The 19552-nt window shown below is 43.9% G+C and overlaps 1 protein-coding gene across 1 annotated transcript in view; it reads right to left on the minus strand.

Annotated features, from left to right (window-relative positions):
- The window catches only part of LOC129339063 (uncharacterized), a 115376-nt gene that overhangs the window by 89376 nt on the left and 6448 nt on the right, over positions 1–19552 (minus strand). The window contains exons 7-12 of the mRNA XM_054993668.1: positions 18545–18682; positions 17549–17744; positions 16346–16473; positions 4741–4844; positions 2218–2383; positions 645–827 (exon numbers count right to left, since the gene is read on the minus strand). Coding sequence (XP_054849643.1) covers positions 645–827; positions 2218–2383; positions 4741–4844; positions 16346–16473; positions 17549–17744; positions 18545–18682 — 915 coding nt within the window. The remainder of the gene's footprint in view (positions 1–644; positions 828–2217; positions 2384–4740; positions 4845–16345; positions 16474–17548; positions 17745–18544; positions 18683–19552) is intronic.

A 19552-nucleotide genomic window follows, 5' to 3' on the forward strand; every position in this document is an offset into this window, starting at 1 on the left:
TTTCGAGAATCACGATCTCTTCGTCAGATGCATGGAGGGCAGAAGGAAAGGACAGGCTCCTATACTGTGGCTGGCTTTTTTTCTCTTTCATTTCTCTCTGAAGGGGATCGAAGCAGCTGAATGTGGCTATTTCCGACTGGGGAAATGGCAACAGGAGGAGCACACCATTCATATTCCTTTTTGCATTCCTGCATTCTGTAGCTAAAACACATGTCTGGGGAACCAATCACGGATCTCGTGTGGCTTGGTCTTCACTCAGCCTCTTAGCCATACTGCAGCACCAACTAATCCTATAATGCAGCTACGGCAGGGAAATTTAGACATTTCCCTAGATAAATCAGAATAAGGGATGGATAAAATGCAGCGCAGCGCAATGTTCTGAAACAATAAAGGAATACTTCGGAGGGATGGACTCAGTTCCTACCAAATATTCACCATTCCGGTTCCCTGCTCATGGCCTCTGTGTGAAGCAGAAAATAGCCCATGTGACCCCATGGGAACAAGGCAGGTCTAGGCCTTTTAGCCACCTTCCATATCAAAAAGGAAAGCCCATAAATGCATCCCATTCGGAAATTTCATTTTGGCTGCATGACAGAGCAAAAATGAGAACTATTCATATAGAAGTCAACTTCAAAATCATCTACCTGCCCAGGCCTTTCTGATTCATGCACGGTACAGTTTCTTCCCAGGTATTCCTCTAGATTCCTGATGACCCCCCGTACTGCTGGATCCTGGTCACAAGCGTCCCCCATAGAGCAGAAGTGATGCACAAGGGCAGTTATTGCCAAAAAGGCACTCGGCCCTCCTCCTGGTGACTCCAGCAGAGGCTGTATGAACCCAAGACACAAACAAAAGGCATCCGTGAAGAGAGGATTACAAGAAGAGAGAAGAGCAAAATTCAAGCCCAGCAGCACCTTAAAGACTATCAAGATTTCCATGCTTTTAAGAGTCAAGCTCCCTTCGGCACAGAGCAGAGCACGTCATGCTTTGCCTGCAGAAGGACCTGGGTGGAGCCCCTGGCACCCCTACTCAAGGATCTCCCGCAGCAGGTGTTGGCAAAGATGTTTCACTGACTAGAAAACAAAAAGAGAGGCAGCCCTAAGGACCGGTAAGCTAACCAACAAAGGGGAAAGAACCCCACCAGGCTATGAAACAATTACCCTGCAGCACCAATTGCAAAGCAACAATAATAAATAAGCAATAATATATATATATATATATTTAAGCACTTTGCACTTTAGGGTTTGTGTGTGTGTGTGTGTATAAAGTGCACACACATATATATATATAAGCAATAGTTATTGGAGCACTTTAAGCACTTTGCACTTTATACACACACACACACACACACACACAAACCCTAAAGTGCAAAGTGCTTAAAGTGCTCCAATATGAATGAATGAATGAATGAATGAATGAATGAATGAATGAATGAATAATAAGGTAAACAACGGCTCGAGTAATGCACCAGGAGGAAGTCCCCTGCAAGAGATGTTTCACAGCCAAGTTGGATTGTTAATACTGTTGTAGGAAGCAATCAATGTCTCTGTATACGATACTGTTTACCTTATTATGTATTTATTTTATATTGGAGCACTTCAAGCATTTTGCACTTTGGGTGTGAATATTTAAATAGAAAATATATATAAACGTATTTATTATTACTATTGAGTATTTATTATTGTTGCTTTGCAATTGGTGTTGCAGGGTAATAGTTTCATAGCCTGGTGGGGTTCTTCGCCCTTTGTTGGTTAGCTTAAAGATGTTTCACTGGCCTGGAGATCCTCAGGAGCTGCTGCCAAACAGCCCAGCGACAAGGTAAGGGTGAGGGAGACACATTCAGGGGACTCCTCCCAGGCATGCGGAAAAGGAAGACTTTGCAAATTGACCCCCTCCCAAAATAAAACCAGACAAAGAGGACTGAATATGCATCAAGAAACATGAGATGTTAAAAATCAGTTAAAGGGAGAAAAGGAGGAAGAGGAAACATAACTGGCTCAAGCCCCCAAGAGTTTAAACAGTCCTGGAGATTCGGGGACGAGTTTCCAAAATGTTTCCCCCTTCTTATATTTCCTTGCAGACCCCCCCCCCCCACTTGTGATCCTATAGCTCCCCAAACAGCAGTACACAGAGCAACCAATAGATATCGTTGTTTTCTCCAGAGTTCCTAGTGTACAAGCTACGCTTCGCATCCAAGTAATGGGCTGTCCTCCTTACAGCAAAGGCCTCAATCATGCCTGCAGTGGGCTCTGGAATGAAGGCGAGCGACCACAGGAAAGACTCGGTTTGGTCCTTTTCCAGTTCTTCTGACACAATCATCTCTTTCATCAGGACAATGCAGGCTTCAGTTGCACAGGCGGGGAGAGCATCCACCAGGGGTTGCCTGAAACCCAAGAAGGAAAGCGGATTGCTTTTGAACCGGTAGCTAAAGAGTTAATGGCTTCCTTCCATAAAACTGGAGAGGTTTTAGAAACCAAGGCCATTCACCAATGAAGAGCGTACAGGCAATTCCCCTTGTGCACATTCTGTGAATCATCAATTCAGCCACGGTATCCGATGCCTGATCTAGCCAGTCTTGCCACTTATAGCACTAGGCTGCTGTAGTTTGGAACCTTGTGCTGTTCAGACTGAGAAGTCTATTTAACGGAAGCAATTCATCATAATTCAGTGGCCGTTGTGGGTGTGACAGCCAACGTCCATTCTCAGTTTGTTTGCTTGGCTAACCACAAGGTCAAGTACAGGTTTTTCTGAAAAATCTAGAAAACATGCAAGCTGCAGAGGCATCGCCAGGATGGACGGAAATGTAGCATTTCGAACAAGCTGTTTCATCTACTGGAAGCAGAAACATTAGCAAACTGCCTGGAGTGCTCTAAGCTTGCTCCACCACAGAGGCCAGGAGGGATTCTGCCTGGAGAAGGTGATACCAATACACTCTTTGCTGTCTGAGAGACCATTCCTTCTCAGAGCCAAGCTACAAGTGATGCCTGACACAGGTTGAACACTTGTCAGCTTCCCTCAAGTTTTGATGGGAAATGTAGGCGTCCTGGTCTTGCAGCTGTAATGGAGAGCCAAGCTGTAAAACCAGGATGCCTACATTTCCCGTCAAAACTTGAGGGAAGCTGTTGGGTGTCCAACCTGTGTCAGGAGTCACTTGTAGCTTGGCTCTCAGATTCTCTCTACACAAGACATCTTACACAAGAATGCTCAAGTGTAGGAAGACACAAGGGCCGATTCCAGATGACTAAGCAGAAGGCGCTGCATGCCACCATGTTCCGGATCGCGACGGGGAAAACGCGAAATATCGCAATTTCTCACGTGAGTTTGGCGCGATGTTGTTGTTGTTCTGCTTAGTCGTCTGGAATCGGCCAATGAGAGGTGAAGTTGACAGAGCCTTCTAGGAGGCGGAGATGAAATTAACAAACCCTCAAGAAACGATCTAGGCTGGCTCACTGTAGAGAAATAGACAGAGTCTTTGGCTCTGTCTTTTAAAACTATGCTTCCTGGCTAACATTGCTTCTCCCTATGCTTGAGCATTCTTGTGTAAGATGTCTCCTGTAGAGAGACTCTCAGGTCATACGTTGAACTGATAGAATAAAAGGTTTTTTTGTCCAGACCATTGGTCTTTACAAAGACCGCAGTCCCACTCGTGCTTTCCTTTAAAATACAAGTGCCTACCCTTTTTTACTTGCAGAGATAGAAGGTCAAAGGATAGAGGCAAAGATTCTACCCAATTGTTCAGTGAGTGGTCCCCTAGTCCCATCTTCCACTCTTCAATTCAATAAATGCAAAAAGCACTGGGTACGAGGTGCTTAGTTGTAAACTGCTACATTTGATTTGTATTAACATTTACATACAATTAAATAACTTTATTCCTATGCCACTTTTATAGCTCTCTTTTCTGCCAAAGCACTTAAGGTAGTAGGCAAATTTCAAATAGTAAAATTACCAAATCAAAGATGCAGAGGACATTAACAGCCACAACAAAAATCAGCCACATTTTCTGAGCCATGATTTTTAGGCTACCGGTAGATTCAAACTGGTTCACATGAAGTTAGGACCCCCTTGTTTCAATGCTTCTGTCTAAGGGCCTGGCAACAGAGCCAGTGCCAGTCAGTATTACATGGGACCCCCCCCCCACAAGTCTCCCGCACCAGCAAAGAACTCATTGCCAGTGCCCGGAGCCCTTGGACTTGCTGCTTCCCCTTGCAGTGGTTGCTGCATACTTGCCAACTCTCTTCAAGCAAGTTAGCAAAGCCAGAAAACAAGGAGGAAGAGAAGTTAGCACAATTTACCCTCTCGCTTGGCAGAGCTACACCTTCCTCAGTCAACAGACTTTTGAAAGGGTGTCACGCTACTCTGGGCCAAGCTACACGTAGTGATCAAGTGGAGCGCAAGTGAACAGGGAGGAATACACATGAGGGCGAAGCTACAAGTGACGAATGACACTTGAACGGCAAGTGTATTTCTCCCTGTTCACTTGCACTCCACTCAATCCACTTGCCATTCAAGTGTCATTCGTCACTTGTAGCTTGGCCCTGAGTCTGTTCACTTGCCGTTCAAGTGTCATTCGTCACTTGTAGCTTGGCTCTTAGAAGCGTACTATTTTCTTAGAGGAAGACTGAGGACATTTTCTGCAAGGATCCGGCCTCCAGGTAGAGCTGATATTGCTCTGGATGGTGTCTTTTGCAATAACCCATTAGCATTCAAAACAGAGCTGGTGGCCATTTTTAGCTGCCTTACCAGTTGTGTCTGCACTTCAGTGAAGATCTCCGCCACAGGCTCAGCAAAGCTTTGACAGAGAGGTGCTGAAGTTCGAACACCAGCTTCATGAAGAGATCTGCTGACTGGGGGCAGGGCGGGGGGAGGAAAAGAGGACATGCTGCATCTTAACAGTTACAGCTGCTTTTTAACGTTTTATTTATTTATTATGTTTATATTCCGCTCTCCCTACAGAGCAGGCTCAGAGCGGATTATATCACAATATGAATGAATTTATGAATGAATTTATTTATTTCGGTTCACGACCAGCTTTAAACTAGTAAAATAAGACATTTCCTTATTTGGTAAGAATGATACAAGTTAAAACTTCAGTTAAAATAGTACAAATATAAACATTATAAAATCTAATTCGCATACGTCACATATCTTATAACAGTTATCATAAATATAAATATAGCCCCACATGAACACTTTAAAATCAGGAAGCAGAGATCTTAAACAGCTATCATATGGTAACCTCCTAACGTGGTCTGAATTAAAGCTGGGATACGCCTGGTTGGTGTTTCTTGCGCAATTTAATCACCATTGCACAAAATTTAGCTGTTGCCTTAGTAGTGGCTAAAGCTTCGTTTTTTAATAGATTATCTAAACATGCACTGTCCATCACTATGTCAGCTCTATTTATAATTGGAAAAATAGTCTGAACTCAAATTTCTTTATAGAGGGGACAGCGCAAAAAAAGTCCCATGGTTTCCACCTCAGCCAGGGGGCAGGGACAGATCCTCTCAAAATATGGAATCTTTTTATATCTCCCCTCCAAGATCACTGAAGGCATGACACTACATCTGACCAATGTAAAAGCCCTCCTATGGGAGGGAACATCACAATATAAAACAAGTAGTATAATAACACCAGGTTCAGTTTATAAAATCCAGTGGCACTCACATTATCCTTCCCTGACTAAAACCTGTGGGGCAGGCAGTGAAATGACAGATGTTATACAGACAGACTGAGTGCTGTATAACATCTGGCTAGTAGATACTATAAGGGTCAAGCTAATAACCTTTAAAATACATTCAGAATAAGTATTTATACACAGTACTCAAATTTAAAACATAGGTCCTGAATAGCAGGCTACACACATGTGCTTAGGTATAACATTCTCCTAATACTGTTGATGACATTGTCAAATGACCAACACTAAACTAGATCATACACATTTCAGCCCCAGGACCTTCTTCAGTGGTCAGTCATACAATTTTTGTAATAAACAAACAAACCCACACATCCAGAAACCAATGTGTATAAAAATACTCCGGATGTTTTTATCTGGAAATGCAAAAGGAAAAAGGAGGAAGAAAACAATTTTTTTAAAAAAGAATGATGATGATGACAATAACTACACAAACCAATTTTACCTCTTATATTGTGTGGTGTGATACAGATTATTGCAGCAGCCCGTGGATCACTTCACATGGTGACTGCACTCACACAAAGGTGAAAGAGGAACCGGCATGGATAGAGTACAGACTTCAAGCAGATCAGAATTTGGTTGTGAGTGACGATCAGCACAGACTTGATAAGTGCCTGGGTCTGCAAACGCTCTCCCTACTGCTATCACACCAAGACAGCAGGATTCTAATCCAGTAGCAGTTTAAAGACCAACAAGATTACCAGGTATAAGCTTTCAAGAGTCAAAGGGCCAAGCTAGAATTGACGAATGACACTTGAACGGCAAGTGAACAGACTCACACTACGTGATCGAGTGGAGCGCAAGTGCAGCGCGAGTGAACAGGGAGGAATACTTGTGAGTCTGTTCACTTGCCATTCAAGTGTCATTTATTACTTCTAGCTTGGCCCATAGTTCCCTGAAACACACTACCAGAAGCACACTAAGAGCCAAGCTACAAGTGATGAATGACACTTGAACGGCAAGTGAACAGACTCACGTGTATTCCTCCCTGTTCACTTGTGCTCCAATTGATCATATAGTGATCAAGTGGAACGCAAGTGAACAGGGAGGAATACATGTGAATCTGTTCACTTGCCGTTCAAGTGTCATTTGTCACTTGTAGCTTGGCCCTGAGACGTCTTCAACTAAGTCCAGTTAATTATTTCCCAAGATTTTCAGCCACAGTTTACTCCTGGTTAAGAATACTAGTCACTGGAGAAGAAACTAACCTCAGTTTATGAAGGGACCCACATTTAGATATCAATTAATTAACTGGAGTTAGTTCAAGAGACTTGTGTCTTCAGTCTTTGGACACCATGTGAGGAGAGAGGGGGAGGGGCATGTCAGCTGGGCAATTAGCCTGTCACCAATGTCTGAACTGAGCCACAGAGAGTTGGCTAAAGATGAAGCGTCTTGGGGTGCCATGTTTCTCTTTCTCTCCAGGGATCTGACGTGGGGTAGTAATTCCAGAGGAGTAGCTACTGTCTGTTGCAGAAAAGATAAACCAGAATCGAACGGCACCTTAGAGACTAACAAGATTTTTTTTCCCCAGGAGAAGTCCTTATGGACTAGGGCTCACCTTCAAAAGCAATAAAGTGTGCCCTTACCAGGCTCGTTTATGTATGAAGTGGGGAGGCGGGGGGAAGAATAAATGCCAGGGTCAAAGGACCTTGAGCCCAGAGTGAAATGTAATTACATTAAATGCAACAAATAATAGAGAGGCTGTTCACAATGGCAGCAATCAGCCATTTCTGTACTGCTATGCTAGTTAATACCAAAAAATGAATGCAGAACACAGGTTTTACTGGGATGGTTAACATCCGTAATACTTAAGGTCTTGCCCAGTCCTCAGGAAGAGTGTGTGTCCAACCTCCCGAGGAATTCTAGTTAAGTAGTTGGGGAGGGGTGCTGGTACAAGGACGGGCTCTGAACGGCTAAGATACCAACCCCAGACATAAGATGTTCTCTGAACTCTGACAGGGTTGAGCTTGGAGCAAGTTACTTTGGGGTGGACTCTGGGTCTAGGGACCCCCTTATGGCTGTCGGGCGGAGGCATGGTTACTGAAGGAGATTCTGGGATCTTCAACTCCTGCTGTTTCAGGGTCTGGTTGTGGGAGGGTTCCAGCCAAATAGAAGCAGGTGTATCTTTTCCTGATGCAGGGTGAACGCCATTCCCTTTCAGCCTAACTTCTTGAATGCTGTCTCCAAATCTAATGCAGATTTCTTTTCCCCACAGGAATGCCTACCTGCCTTACCCAGGGCAAACTAACAAAGTTTAACAACTGGGTTACACCTAGTTTTAAAGTGACAGAGGTCTGTAAAGGTGCAACCTTATCATAACTCCTCTAAGCACTCTGTCTCAACCATTAAAAAAAATATTGCAGTAGGAAAGAGCAGATGGGATGTCTTCCCCACCCCGAAATATTTCCTTTTCCTCTTACATGGCCCTTGCTCCCACTGTAACACCAACACAAACCAAAGCAGTATATTTCTCCCCTGCATTCCTTTCCCACGCAATAACATTGAGTTTGAAATTGGGAAGCCTACCAAAGAAAGAGCTAATTGAGGAGGTGTTTCTGGCTATTTCCTGATAAAAGTGTTCCAGTTGATATTAAACACAAGTACTTATTTACTTCAAAGATTGGCATTTATTTACTGCCAACGGCTCGAATTTATAAAAGACGCAGTGGAGGCAGCTTTGAAAGTGTATATCCAGTCATTGCACTTGAGTTGTATTTTGCATTTATAAGGGCTTTCATTCAAGAATAGTTACCTTTTTCTCCCTGCTGCCGGCAAAGCCCTTAGCACCAGAAAAGCCCTACGGTATGAAAACAAAAGTCCATCTGGTTCAGCATCCTGTTCTCACGAAGAGAGCTGTGGCTCTCGAAAGCTTGTGCTACAATAAAGTTGGTTAGTCTTAAAGGTGCTACTCTTTGCTATTTTGCTACTGTGCACTACAGACTAACACAGCTAACTCCTCTGGATCTACCACCATCAGGGCAGAAGTGCAATCTTTGTTTCCTACCGATACGCGCTCCCCAAATCGCATACGTTCAGTGAGCTGTGCAAAACTTAGTAATCAGCGAGGATTTCTAAAACATCCCTTTTGCCTTGGAGACATGGCTGAGTAATTTGCACATTCAAAATCTGAGGAGAATTTTAGGAGCATTGGTTTTCTGCCATACAGATTTCCATCATTACTTCAAGCAAATGTTTAGGTTCATAGTTTGGATGAAAAGATGATATTGGCAGGAGACCTTGAACTTCACTCTGAGCACACACTTGGGATCTCCAAGCTACTTTTAGGATGAAGGGAGGGTTATTCCAAAAACCTATTTACAGCTTGTACATAAGATCCACGCTGGGTTCTGATGCCAGTGAAGACCAGAGAAAATTCCCGGACGTAAGCGGGGCAATGTTTACAAACCGCATCAAGGCAGAGCAGTGTATCAAATGCATGGAAACGGGCACAGCAACTGTTTTAGATATGCAGGAAATAAAACCATCTTGAACTCATTCATGACAGGAAAGGCTTATTTCTCTTACTTTACAACAGGGAATTAAACTTTCTTGGCAAAATTTAGTGTGGAATTGAGTGCTGGCTACAAATCGTACCCCTGCCTTATTTTCGGAAGCTGCTCCTGAACTCTCCTTTCCCACAAACAAGGAACATTTTTTGCTAGGAATGCACTTCACACACACAGGTCCATACACAATTTCAGAGACCCTCCAGTCAGGAAACCCACTGCTTCCTCATTTGAGTCCTTCAAAATCGGGCTGCAAACATTATGCAACAAAATGGCTCTGTCTATTAATTGAACCTCCCTCTCAAACGATCAATAAAATATGCCCAGTGATCAGATAGTGTATTTGTGTTGTGTGTGAGTTTAGTCCTTTAAAGACTGGGAGTCTGCCAATCGCATGTAGATCTTCCTGATACATGCAGTCGTCATGTTGTCTGAAAAGGACAACACGAATGTTGAGTTTTGAACCAGAATCCTAAAAAATCAGGGCAGAAGCTATATGCACACACAAAATACATGCACTCCTTCTGTTCAGAAAACAGGGCAGCAGTATATATTTGAAAGATCACGGGTAGTACACATTTCTAATATGCATGGTGGGTTGGCTTCCAGTACTTGTAACCAGGACTTTATTTCTGGGAAAAGAGGTGGTGGAACTCAGTGGGTTGCCCTCGGAGAAAATGGTCACATGGCTGGTGGCCCCGCCCCCTGATCTCCAGACAGAGGGGAGTTTAGATTGCCCTCCGCGCCGCTCCAGTGGTGCGGAGGGCAATCTAAACTCCCCTCTGTCTGGAGATCAGGGGGCGGGGCCACCAGCCATGTGACCATTTTCAAGAGGTTCTGGAACTCCGTTCCACCGCGTTCCTGCTGAAAAAAAGCCCTGCTTGTAACCATAACATCTGAAGTCTTTTTGTTTAAAGTTAATTATTTTTAATACAAAAATCCCAGGGGAAAGGTAATATCTTATGGCCGAATTAGATGCAAATTGAGAAATCTGTGATTATTTATTTTATTTATTTATTTTCATTTTACTTCATTTAATATCCTGCCTTTCTCCCCAACAGAGACCCAATGCAGCTTACATAGTCCGTTTCTCCTCCCATTAATCCTCACAACAACCCTGTGAGGTAGGTCAGACTGAGTGTGTGTGACGGGCCCAAGTTCACCCAACAAGCTTCCATGGCAGAGTGGGGATTTTAACCTGGATCTCCTTGGTCCTTGTCTGTCATTCTAGCCACTACACAATGCTGGCTCTCATGTTAGGATGTTCTGAGTTTCCCCCCCCTGCTAAGCATAACTACCCTCTGGGAAATCTGTATGATAGAATTTAGCTTTGTATGGTGAATATGCTGACATCTGTTTCGAAGGAAGAGTCCAGACATACTCCCTTTAAAAATAAAACTGGGGACCGGCCTCTGGATAAACACCGAAGTTTCAAGAGTGTGTTCAGCTATATAGACTCTGAACATTATTTAAGAGTAACCCAACACATGTACAAAGAAAAATCATGTCTACATATTGCACACATATAGTAGAGGCGTTCACTGTAATGGGTATCCAGGGTGGTAATGGAAGGGGAGCTGATCCTGTCCCTCCTCGCCTCATTTCCTGATTTCAACCCCCCCCCCCAACCTGAATAAACATGCTTGCCAACTCTCTTGTCAAGAAGGAACTCTTCTCTGCAGAACGGGGAGAAAGAGCGAAGCCCTGCTTCTATCAGTGCAACATACGCAGCCCCTAACGACCCACTTATCAGTGCTCGTATATGCAATCTCTCAAAGCCTACCTTGATCTCACACTGACCCACCTCTCCCCCACGCACCTCCCGGGAAACGTCTAGCAAAAGGAAAGTGTTAAGTAATGTTTTCATGATTTTCCCTGTCCTAGTCAAGTGATAGCCTTGGATTTAGCCACTTCATTCAATAGGGCTTAATCAGGGATGGATCGAGGGGGGGCAGGGGGTACCCTTCCCCCAGCACCACCAAAGAGGGGGCGGCAAGCTGGCCACCACGGAACATGGCGTGCCACGCAGCTGGTGGAAGCAGAATGAGTGGCTGAATGGAGGGCTGGAAGGCCGCTGCGCCACTCGTCTGCCCCACTGATGGGGTGGCTGGTAGCAGTGTACGGCACTGCCTGGAAGGGTGCTGCCCACGCTCTCTACCGCTGGAGGTAAGGGAGCGCGTGGCAAACTGGCCGCCCCATCAGCAGGGAAGGGGAACACACACAGGTGGTGTTATGATCTTCACTTTCTTTAGGGTGGATTTTGCTTTAAATCTCCCCCTTACACCCTCTGGGTAGTTTGCTGCCACCAGGAATATATTATTCCAAAATGTTTTATTTAAATTTTCCCTTTTGTAACGTGTTTGAGCATCAGGCTCCTTCGTGGTTCTATGTGGCCCTGAGGATAGGAGTGGGAGATAACTCTGGGATATAACAAAACAAAGTTTATTTTTTTAAGAAGCGTATTGGTTACATAAAAGTCGTTCTTAGTTCTTCTAGTTGCTTCATCCAAACTCATTCACACAGATCTCTTGTAAGGCTTCACACACAGTTAGTCTCTTTCTCTAGGCTCTATATTTCTCTCACAGAGAACTCCTCAGACAGCACACAGCTAGCCTGTTTTCTTTTCACTCTCAATTCTTTCTCTCTCAGGCACACACACAGTTTGCCTGCTTCAAATAGAATGAATATATAGTCTCACAGACACACTCAGTTCAGGCTTCCACTCAGGTTGCCTTTCCCTCACAAATACATGAACACCCTCAGGCTGCACACAGCTCGCCTCTCTTGCCCTAACTGAATCTTTTTTTTCTCTCTCAATAACTGAAATCTGCATTCACTCTGCCCACTCTCTGTCATCTACCAATCATATCACTCACTCATCTCTCTCTTTCACCCCCCACTCTTCACCTATCTCACCAAACATTTAAAGACACATGCACCCATTTCTTGAAATCATTACAGGTGGCCTTCCAGCCTTCCACTCAACTGCCCGCACGGCCACCGTCAGCTCCATGGCGTGCCATGTTCTGGGGTGGCCGGCTTGCCACGCGCTCCCTTCCTTCCAGTGGCAGTGGGGTGGCATGCTTTTCCTGGGGCGGGGGGCACCCATGTGATGATGTCATGAAAGTCATCACGCAGGGGGGACTGCGGAGCTTGAGTTGACCCGGGCGCGGGCAACCATAGATCTGGCCCTGGGCTTAATCCAAGTATGCATAGGACCTGACCCTTATTGTAGCAGAATTATTCAGGAAGGCTTTTCCACTTAGGTAATAGGGCTGTGCTTTAAGAAGTGGCTCAGGGAGAATTTGGTAAAGGAACAGGGACTGTAGACTATACTACTGGATACTGCATGTTGATGTTTGGTATGCTCTTAGTGGGTAGTTTCTGCATTGTTTAATATGTCATGCCAAATGGCTTATGTTTCGTTTCAACAATATTTCATTGCTGAATTCTCAATTATGCTTGTTTTCAAATTTCTGCAATCTACCCCTATTATATTGTTCATCGAATGTCCCAGCAGTTGATCATATGGACTTACTCTGTGTAATTTGCCTTGAGTCTCAGTGAGAAAGATGGACTATCAAACAAACAAAACCAATTTCATCAGATGGACAAAGGATGTCCTTCTTAGGCATTTATACAAAACGGAGGAAAAAATGAATATAATTTAGCCTAAAGGCCAGAAAATGCAAAAAGTAATCTGTGATATTATACAAAACATCACATACGAGGTTCGGCTTGCAATGAAATGTTACAGGAGTTTAATGGTCTCCAGGCTCCACTGCAGCTCATGTTCTCTTTTTGCAAAACTGAAGCTATATCTCATATTTCTGTTGGGTGGGCTCTAGTCTGCAAACATTTCTGCTGCACAATGTTTGTCTTTAAGGTGACAGAAGATCCTACTTTATGCTTGTGAGCCACTGTAAGTCTTTGAGGAGAAGAGGTGCCTTGCAATCCAAAATACACTAAAACCAGGGCAAGTTGGCAGGAATGCAAACTATTTTCCACACAGAGGGCTTCATTCTCTAGAACTGTCAGCCCATCTGATAATCCATCTCTGAAGCGAACGCCTTCTTTCCTATCTAGACAACTTCCTCCCCTCCCCTTTCCTGCCCGGCTCAACACTTTCCCTGAGCTAAATGGCCCATTAGTCAATCTGCACCCGTATTTAAATGCAATCTGTTCGCATAATGGTGGTTAAAATTACTATATAAAGATTCCTGGTGAGTGACATGTTTTTCCTATCCCAGTCTTTCAGTGGGAATCAGGGAGGTTCTCCATAAGCCCCTCTCTCTATTTAGTCTTGTTTTTGTAGCCTGAATGAAAAAAAATGCATAATCTTGCCTCATTCAAAACCAAAACAATACAGGGGTACAAATAAGACTCTATACACAGATAGTGAAGAAATGGTCTCCAAGGAAATGCTGTGGACATTTCCCATAAACCTTTTCCTGGACCAGAGGGCACTTCACTGGTTGGAAGAACACAGATAAGAAGGAGGCTGTATGTGTGCAAAGCCAAGAGTATAATGCATGTACTATGCGTCTATTGAACGAGTCCAGATAAAGCTTATAATACCGAAAACAGCAAACAGCCTGTTCCAATACTGAATAAAATGCACATCATGAATAATTCTCTCTTCTAAAGGCAAGTGAATTACTATAGAAAAACACCAGGAACTCCTTTTGAGACCCCCAAAATGATATCCAGTTAGTGAAGGGGAAAACCTGATGCTTCTTTCAAAGTCAGAAGAGAGAGTCTACATAGACCTTAGTCTATATGGGATGTGGAACAAGGTGTAAGGAGTAGACTGGAGCCATTCAAGTTGCAAGGAGGGAAGCGCATTCTTGAAAATGTATAAAAAGAACCTCCCTATAAGTAGTAAAGAGTCCAGTAGCACCTTTACGACTAACCAACTTTATTGTGGCATAAGCTTTCGAGAGCCATAGCTCTCTTTGTCAGATTTGACGATGCATCTGATGAAGAGAGCTGTGGCTTTTGAAAGCTTATGCTACAATAAAGTTGGTTAGTCTTAAAGGTGCTACTGGACTCTTTTACTATTTTGCTACTACACAGACTAACACGTCTAACTCCTCTGGATCTATGTCCCTGCAAGTAGAAAACCAGTGTACCAGCCATAAATATTTGATCCAGTCTGTTCCTGTAAGTGCTCATTTTCTGCTTGAAAATGTTTTACAAAAAATCATTTACTAGAATATTTATATCCCACCTTTCCATTTCCTTTTACAGATGGATAAAGGAAATGCACCCCTAATGGTCCTGCCAGCCCAGTTGGTTGCCAGTGCATGGAAGACAGGAGTCTCTGAGTTCAGGATTTTACAAAAAGTTTTTAAAATTCTGTTGCTTTTAGAATTTTATGTTATCTTGTGTTGTTTTTATGGTTGTTGCCTTGGCCTCAGCAACCTGACAGAAAGGTGAACTTATATATGTTTTAGATAAAATTAAATGCAACTAAGATTTTAAAAATTATTCAGGGTAGCTTACAATATTAAAATCTATACAGAGGCAGGTCACAGTCATGAAAAACTTACATGCGCAAGAGACAGATTTGACATTTAAAAAGGCATTCTGGAATTAAAAAAAAGTTTTCAGCAGATGTTGAAAAGCCTCTAGAAAAGAAATCACTTGCTGTGTTGGGTGAGCAAGTCTCTGAAAGCAGGAACTGCTGCCAAGAAATATTTCACACAGGTTTCCGCTGATCAGGGAATACATGGTTAAGAGCAGCAGGACTCTAATCTGGAGAACCGAGTTTGATTCCCTCCCCACTCCTCCACTTGAAGCCATCTGGGTGACCTTGTGTCAGTCACAGCTTGTTGGAGCTCTCTCAGCCCCAACCACCTCACAGGGTGATTGTTATGGGGATAATAATATACTTTGTAAACTGCTCTGAATGGGCATTAAGTTGTCCTGAAGGGCAGTATATAAATCAAATGTTGTTAACAACAACAACAACAATAATAATAATAAGGTCCCTATCTGTAGCCTGAACTGGGACAGACCTCAGTGCCCTAACACACATTCTTGTGCATGGGTGAACCAACTCTATAGCTGGTTTATTGTCACTTTAAATCTGCATAAACCAGGCTGACTTCCTGCAGTCATTCTTCATGTTCAAACTTACGCATTCATGTCCCAGGATCAGAATGATTATTTGTTCCCAAAATGATTCTTACACTCATTCCTGTGTGACAAAGATCCAGGACATATAAAATAAGTTCTGGAGAAAAATTCCTTTTGTGGCCTAATTCTTTAACAGACAAGCAAGACAGCAAAAGAACAATCTAACTGTCGCACTCAGACGAGCTCTGTTTTGTTAACAACAACCTCATTCTTTCCGCTTGAGACCTGGAGCTTTGGGCTGACATAGAAGTTAAAGAGCTGTCAGATAACGTTAAGAATATAAAGCCAGAGAGGGGAGCCAACTGCGCCAGCGACCCTGAATCTGCTGTTTCTATTCAGGCCATGACCTCTCAATGTGACCTTTTATAACCATGGATACCATCTATTACTCGAACCCCAGGCCCTCACTGTGTATTTCTGGCTGGTCCACGTTTGTCTGCTTCGGATGAAATGGGATCTGCATCCATAAATGTTTATGACTATAACCAGGGAAATCCAGGCTCTATCTCCCTTGGCCACGAAGCTCACTGGATAACCTTGGGCCATCCACTCTCTCTCTCTCTCTCTCTCTCTCTCTCTCTCTCTCTCTGGCCATTTTCACACTACTAACCTGCTTCTGTAGTTTTGCGCAAAAAACGCAGAAGACAGCGTCTTCTCACGAGAGTTTTGCACAACATTGCACAAAACTCTAGCAAGAAGACACTATCTTCAGCGTTTTTTGCACGTTTCACAACATGACAGAAGCAGGTTAGTAGTGTGAAAACGGCCTCTCTCTGTTTAATTTACCTCACAGGACTATTACGAAGACAAAATGGGGAGGGGATCACAAGAAGGAAAAAAGTGCTTCCTGGAGAACAGATGGGAGAACACTCAAATCAACAAATAAAAGCCCCAATAAATATGCTCATCTCGAAGGTGCCACAAAATCTTTTAATAAACCTCTGTGTAGGAATTCCTTGCTGTGCCAATGAGCAGATGGTTTTAACAATAATTATACCAAAGTTACCTCAGAATTCACCCTAGGCGACACACACAGCCTCTGCAGAATTGAGGCCACCTCCTCTTCACTGGGCTGCCTCACTGGCTTTTCCTTTTCATAGAGTAGGTTACTCTCATAGACATTCTGGTCATCTCCTGGAGAATTGGAACAAGGACCGCAGGGTTAATGTAAAATACAAGTGTGCCGACTGACTCAACGCCCAGTCCAAACCCCTAGACGTAGAAACATGAAAGTTGGGGAGAACATTCCTTTCATGATGTAAACATCCACTAAGAAGGGATTTTAAGAATTTCGCCCCCTAAGGGGGTCAAAAGGGGTAAAATGTGTTTTCCCAAAGGGATACAGCTTCCCTGTGCGGCTGGCAGGCTGCTGCCTACTTGTGTCCCCGCCCACTGCCAGCTCAGCAACTCTTCCCTGACTGGGTAAGCCTTTCAAGGTCATTTGCATATGCAGGCTGATTGGAGCTCATAATATTCCACACCTCATCCACCAGCTGGAGACAGCTGGAACAGAGGTCATTTGCGTATGTGGCTTGATTGGTTCTTACCCCCCACATTCTAAACATCTGCAGTTGCTATTGGGACTCAGAGTCATTGAATGCGTCCTAAGGTCAAATGCACCTCCCAGTCTTCTCCTCAAAGTTCACTAGGGTTGCCAATTTCCCCCTGGGGCCTTGCTTTCCTGTACGGCTGGCAGGCTCCTGCCTACTCCCCCCCCCCCACCCACAGCCCGATTGGTCAGCAGTGGAACTCTGTGTTCTGAGGCAAAAATCAGGTACAGGAAACTGCAGACAGTTGAAGAAAGACTGTACAAGACTCCTGAATAGGGACAACATGCTTCACTTTATTCAAACACCTTTGTGAAGCTTGGGTGCCATGCTGTTATACTACAAAACCAACTTTTAAAAAAAACCCACAAACCAAAAAATGTTACATACCCGTAAGTATTGTAACTGGATTTAAAGTAGTTAAATACCATAGGGAAACATGGGCATCAAGCTAGTCACCCTATGAAACAAACTGGGTGGACCATTTTGTTCTCTCTCTACTGGGCCTACCTCACAGGATTGTTGTCAGGATAACATAGAAGAGGGAAGAACTATAAACTTACTGGGCAACCTTGGACCAATCATTCTCTCTTATGGCTGTTGTGAGAATAAAACGGAGGAGGGGAGAACTGTGTATGCCACCCCGAGCTCTTCAAACTAACCTCTCTCGATTCTTCTACCAGCTTCCCTTCGCAACAGCTTCATTGTGGTTTGACTCTGTATCTTTGAGCCACCACTGCCACTTCTCACAGAAGGTGTAATAAGGGTGGATTCAGTGCACTTGACTTCTGCCAGGATCCCCTCCTCAAACTGCTGGATACATTCAAGTTTTGAGAAGAGAGGCCACTGCTGTTGGGCCTGAAAGAGAAAGCCGGAGACTTCTTGGCAGCCACTTGAGAGCAACCCAAGTCTTTGTTCCTCTGAATGCTTGTTTTTCAGTAGACATGGAAAGACTGCATCTGGACTGCTTGTTGATTTATTTCCACAGTATTTAGAACCCATTTAGTTCTCTGACAAGCCTTCAAAACAGTGTTCTCTTGTGGTTAAGGGTGGAATTACGTAAACAAACTCCTGGCTGGTTTCCTAAATCTGTTATTTCCTCTTTCTGGAACATGATGGCACACAGGATCTGGCTTTGGGGTCCCCTCTGCCAATGTTATACCATGACAGGAGGCACAGTTCCCTCAGCCATGCCACAAAAGGGCCTTTGTACAGTTCCAGAGAGGGCAATGAGGGGACAATATCCTTTTACTGCCAACAGAAGGCAGGGCAGCCATTTTGGATAGTGAAGAACAGTACAACTAGCCATATTCCAGTTGCGTTAAATCAACTGTATTTCGTGCCAATTTGTTTCGGGGTTCAATTCAAGGCATTAAAAGCTCTTTAACTGCTGGGACTCCTATACCTGAAGGCTGCTGTTCCCCATATGAACCTGGGTAATTCGGTCACAGTTTGTGCTCCGCCCCTTCCTTGAGTTCAGATGGAACCATTTGGCCTATTCAAGAACTTCCCCTGTGGCAATCTCATCACTGTCAAATGGGTTGCCCACTGAGGCAAAGTTTCTTGTATCTTTGCTGGTAGAGTACTCTTTTCCACTGCCATTACAGCTATCTCCTTGAGAGAAATAGCAGAAGAGTGAGAAACACCCTAGTACTTACTGGTGCACCAGGCAGAGCAACAGACCTCAGAGCAGTAAATTCGGAAAACCGGTGAGTACACAGGTTTAAATCTTTTGTCTTCAGAAGGAGAGACCCTTTCTGTTGGTATATGGTTGGACATATCCCCAAGACATCCACCTTAGGAAGGTAGAAAAGAAATGAATCTTATTACTTGAATCTGTGTAAAAAGGTGCCTGGGCTGGAACTGGATGGTAGAAATGTCTCCATAATCACAACATACTCCACCCCCCCCCCCGTGCCCACCTCCCACTTTACTTAATAAAGTAGGGAACTAAGTGAAAGGAGGCCTTGTGTTTAGGGAAGAGAATGGCAGTTTTTCATGAGATCTACTACTGTTATCCACTTGAGGAGATATGACAGCCCATACAGTTAGCAGAGCTGGGAAATAATCCACTCACACATGTGCAAAATTGTGTTTTTATAAAGTTTGCTGCAACAACAAGATTTGCAAAAACAAAAACAAAGCATTAACTAACTGTAGCCTTAAAGCAGCAGACAGAGTGATTCAAGAACTACTTTTCAGGCAAAGAGGAAACACAGCAAGAGGCAGGAGGAAACAAGAGAAGAGCTCAGAAGGCCTTGAACAGTATAATTTACAGCTCCCCCATTAAGTAAATGCACCCTTTGTCAGTATTACATTAAGAAAATTGCTCATACACTGTTGCCTCTCCAACTCCTACCACATCCCATCCTCTGGCATGTTTTAGCACATTGACTCGACTTCGACTAAGAGAACTTTAGGCATATAAGTTAGCACCAAAAAGCAGCCCCTGGAGAGAATTTGGGCCACGGCTCTGGAGAACAGCAGTTTAACTCTTCTTCTGTCCCATTCCCCCAGTCGAAAAGACCTCCCTCACAGACTGTTACAAGGGGGGGGGAGACAGGCACATTATGATTTGATCAAGGAAACGGCATGTGTGTTAGGAAAAAATTCGATTCCATGGCCCTAATCCACATTGCTTTCTACCATTTTGTGCATTCCTGACA

The sequence above is a fragment of the Eublepharis macularius genome, chromosome 12 (assembly GCF_028583425.1).
Source record: "Eublepharis macularius isolate TG4126 chromosome 12, MPM_Emac_v1.0, whole genome shotgun sequence".
NCBI classification, from domain to species: domain Eukaryota; kingdom Metazoa; phylum Chordata; class Lepidosauria; order Squamata; family Eublepharidae; genus Eublepharis; species Eublepharis macularius.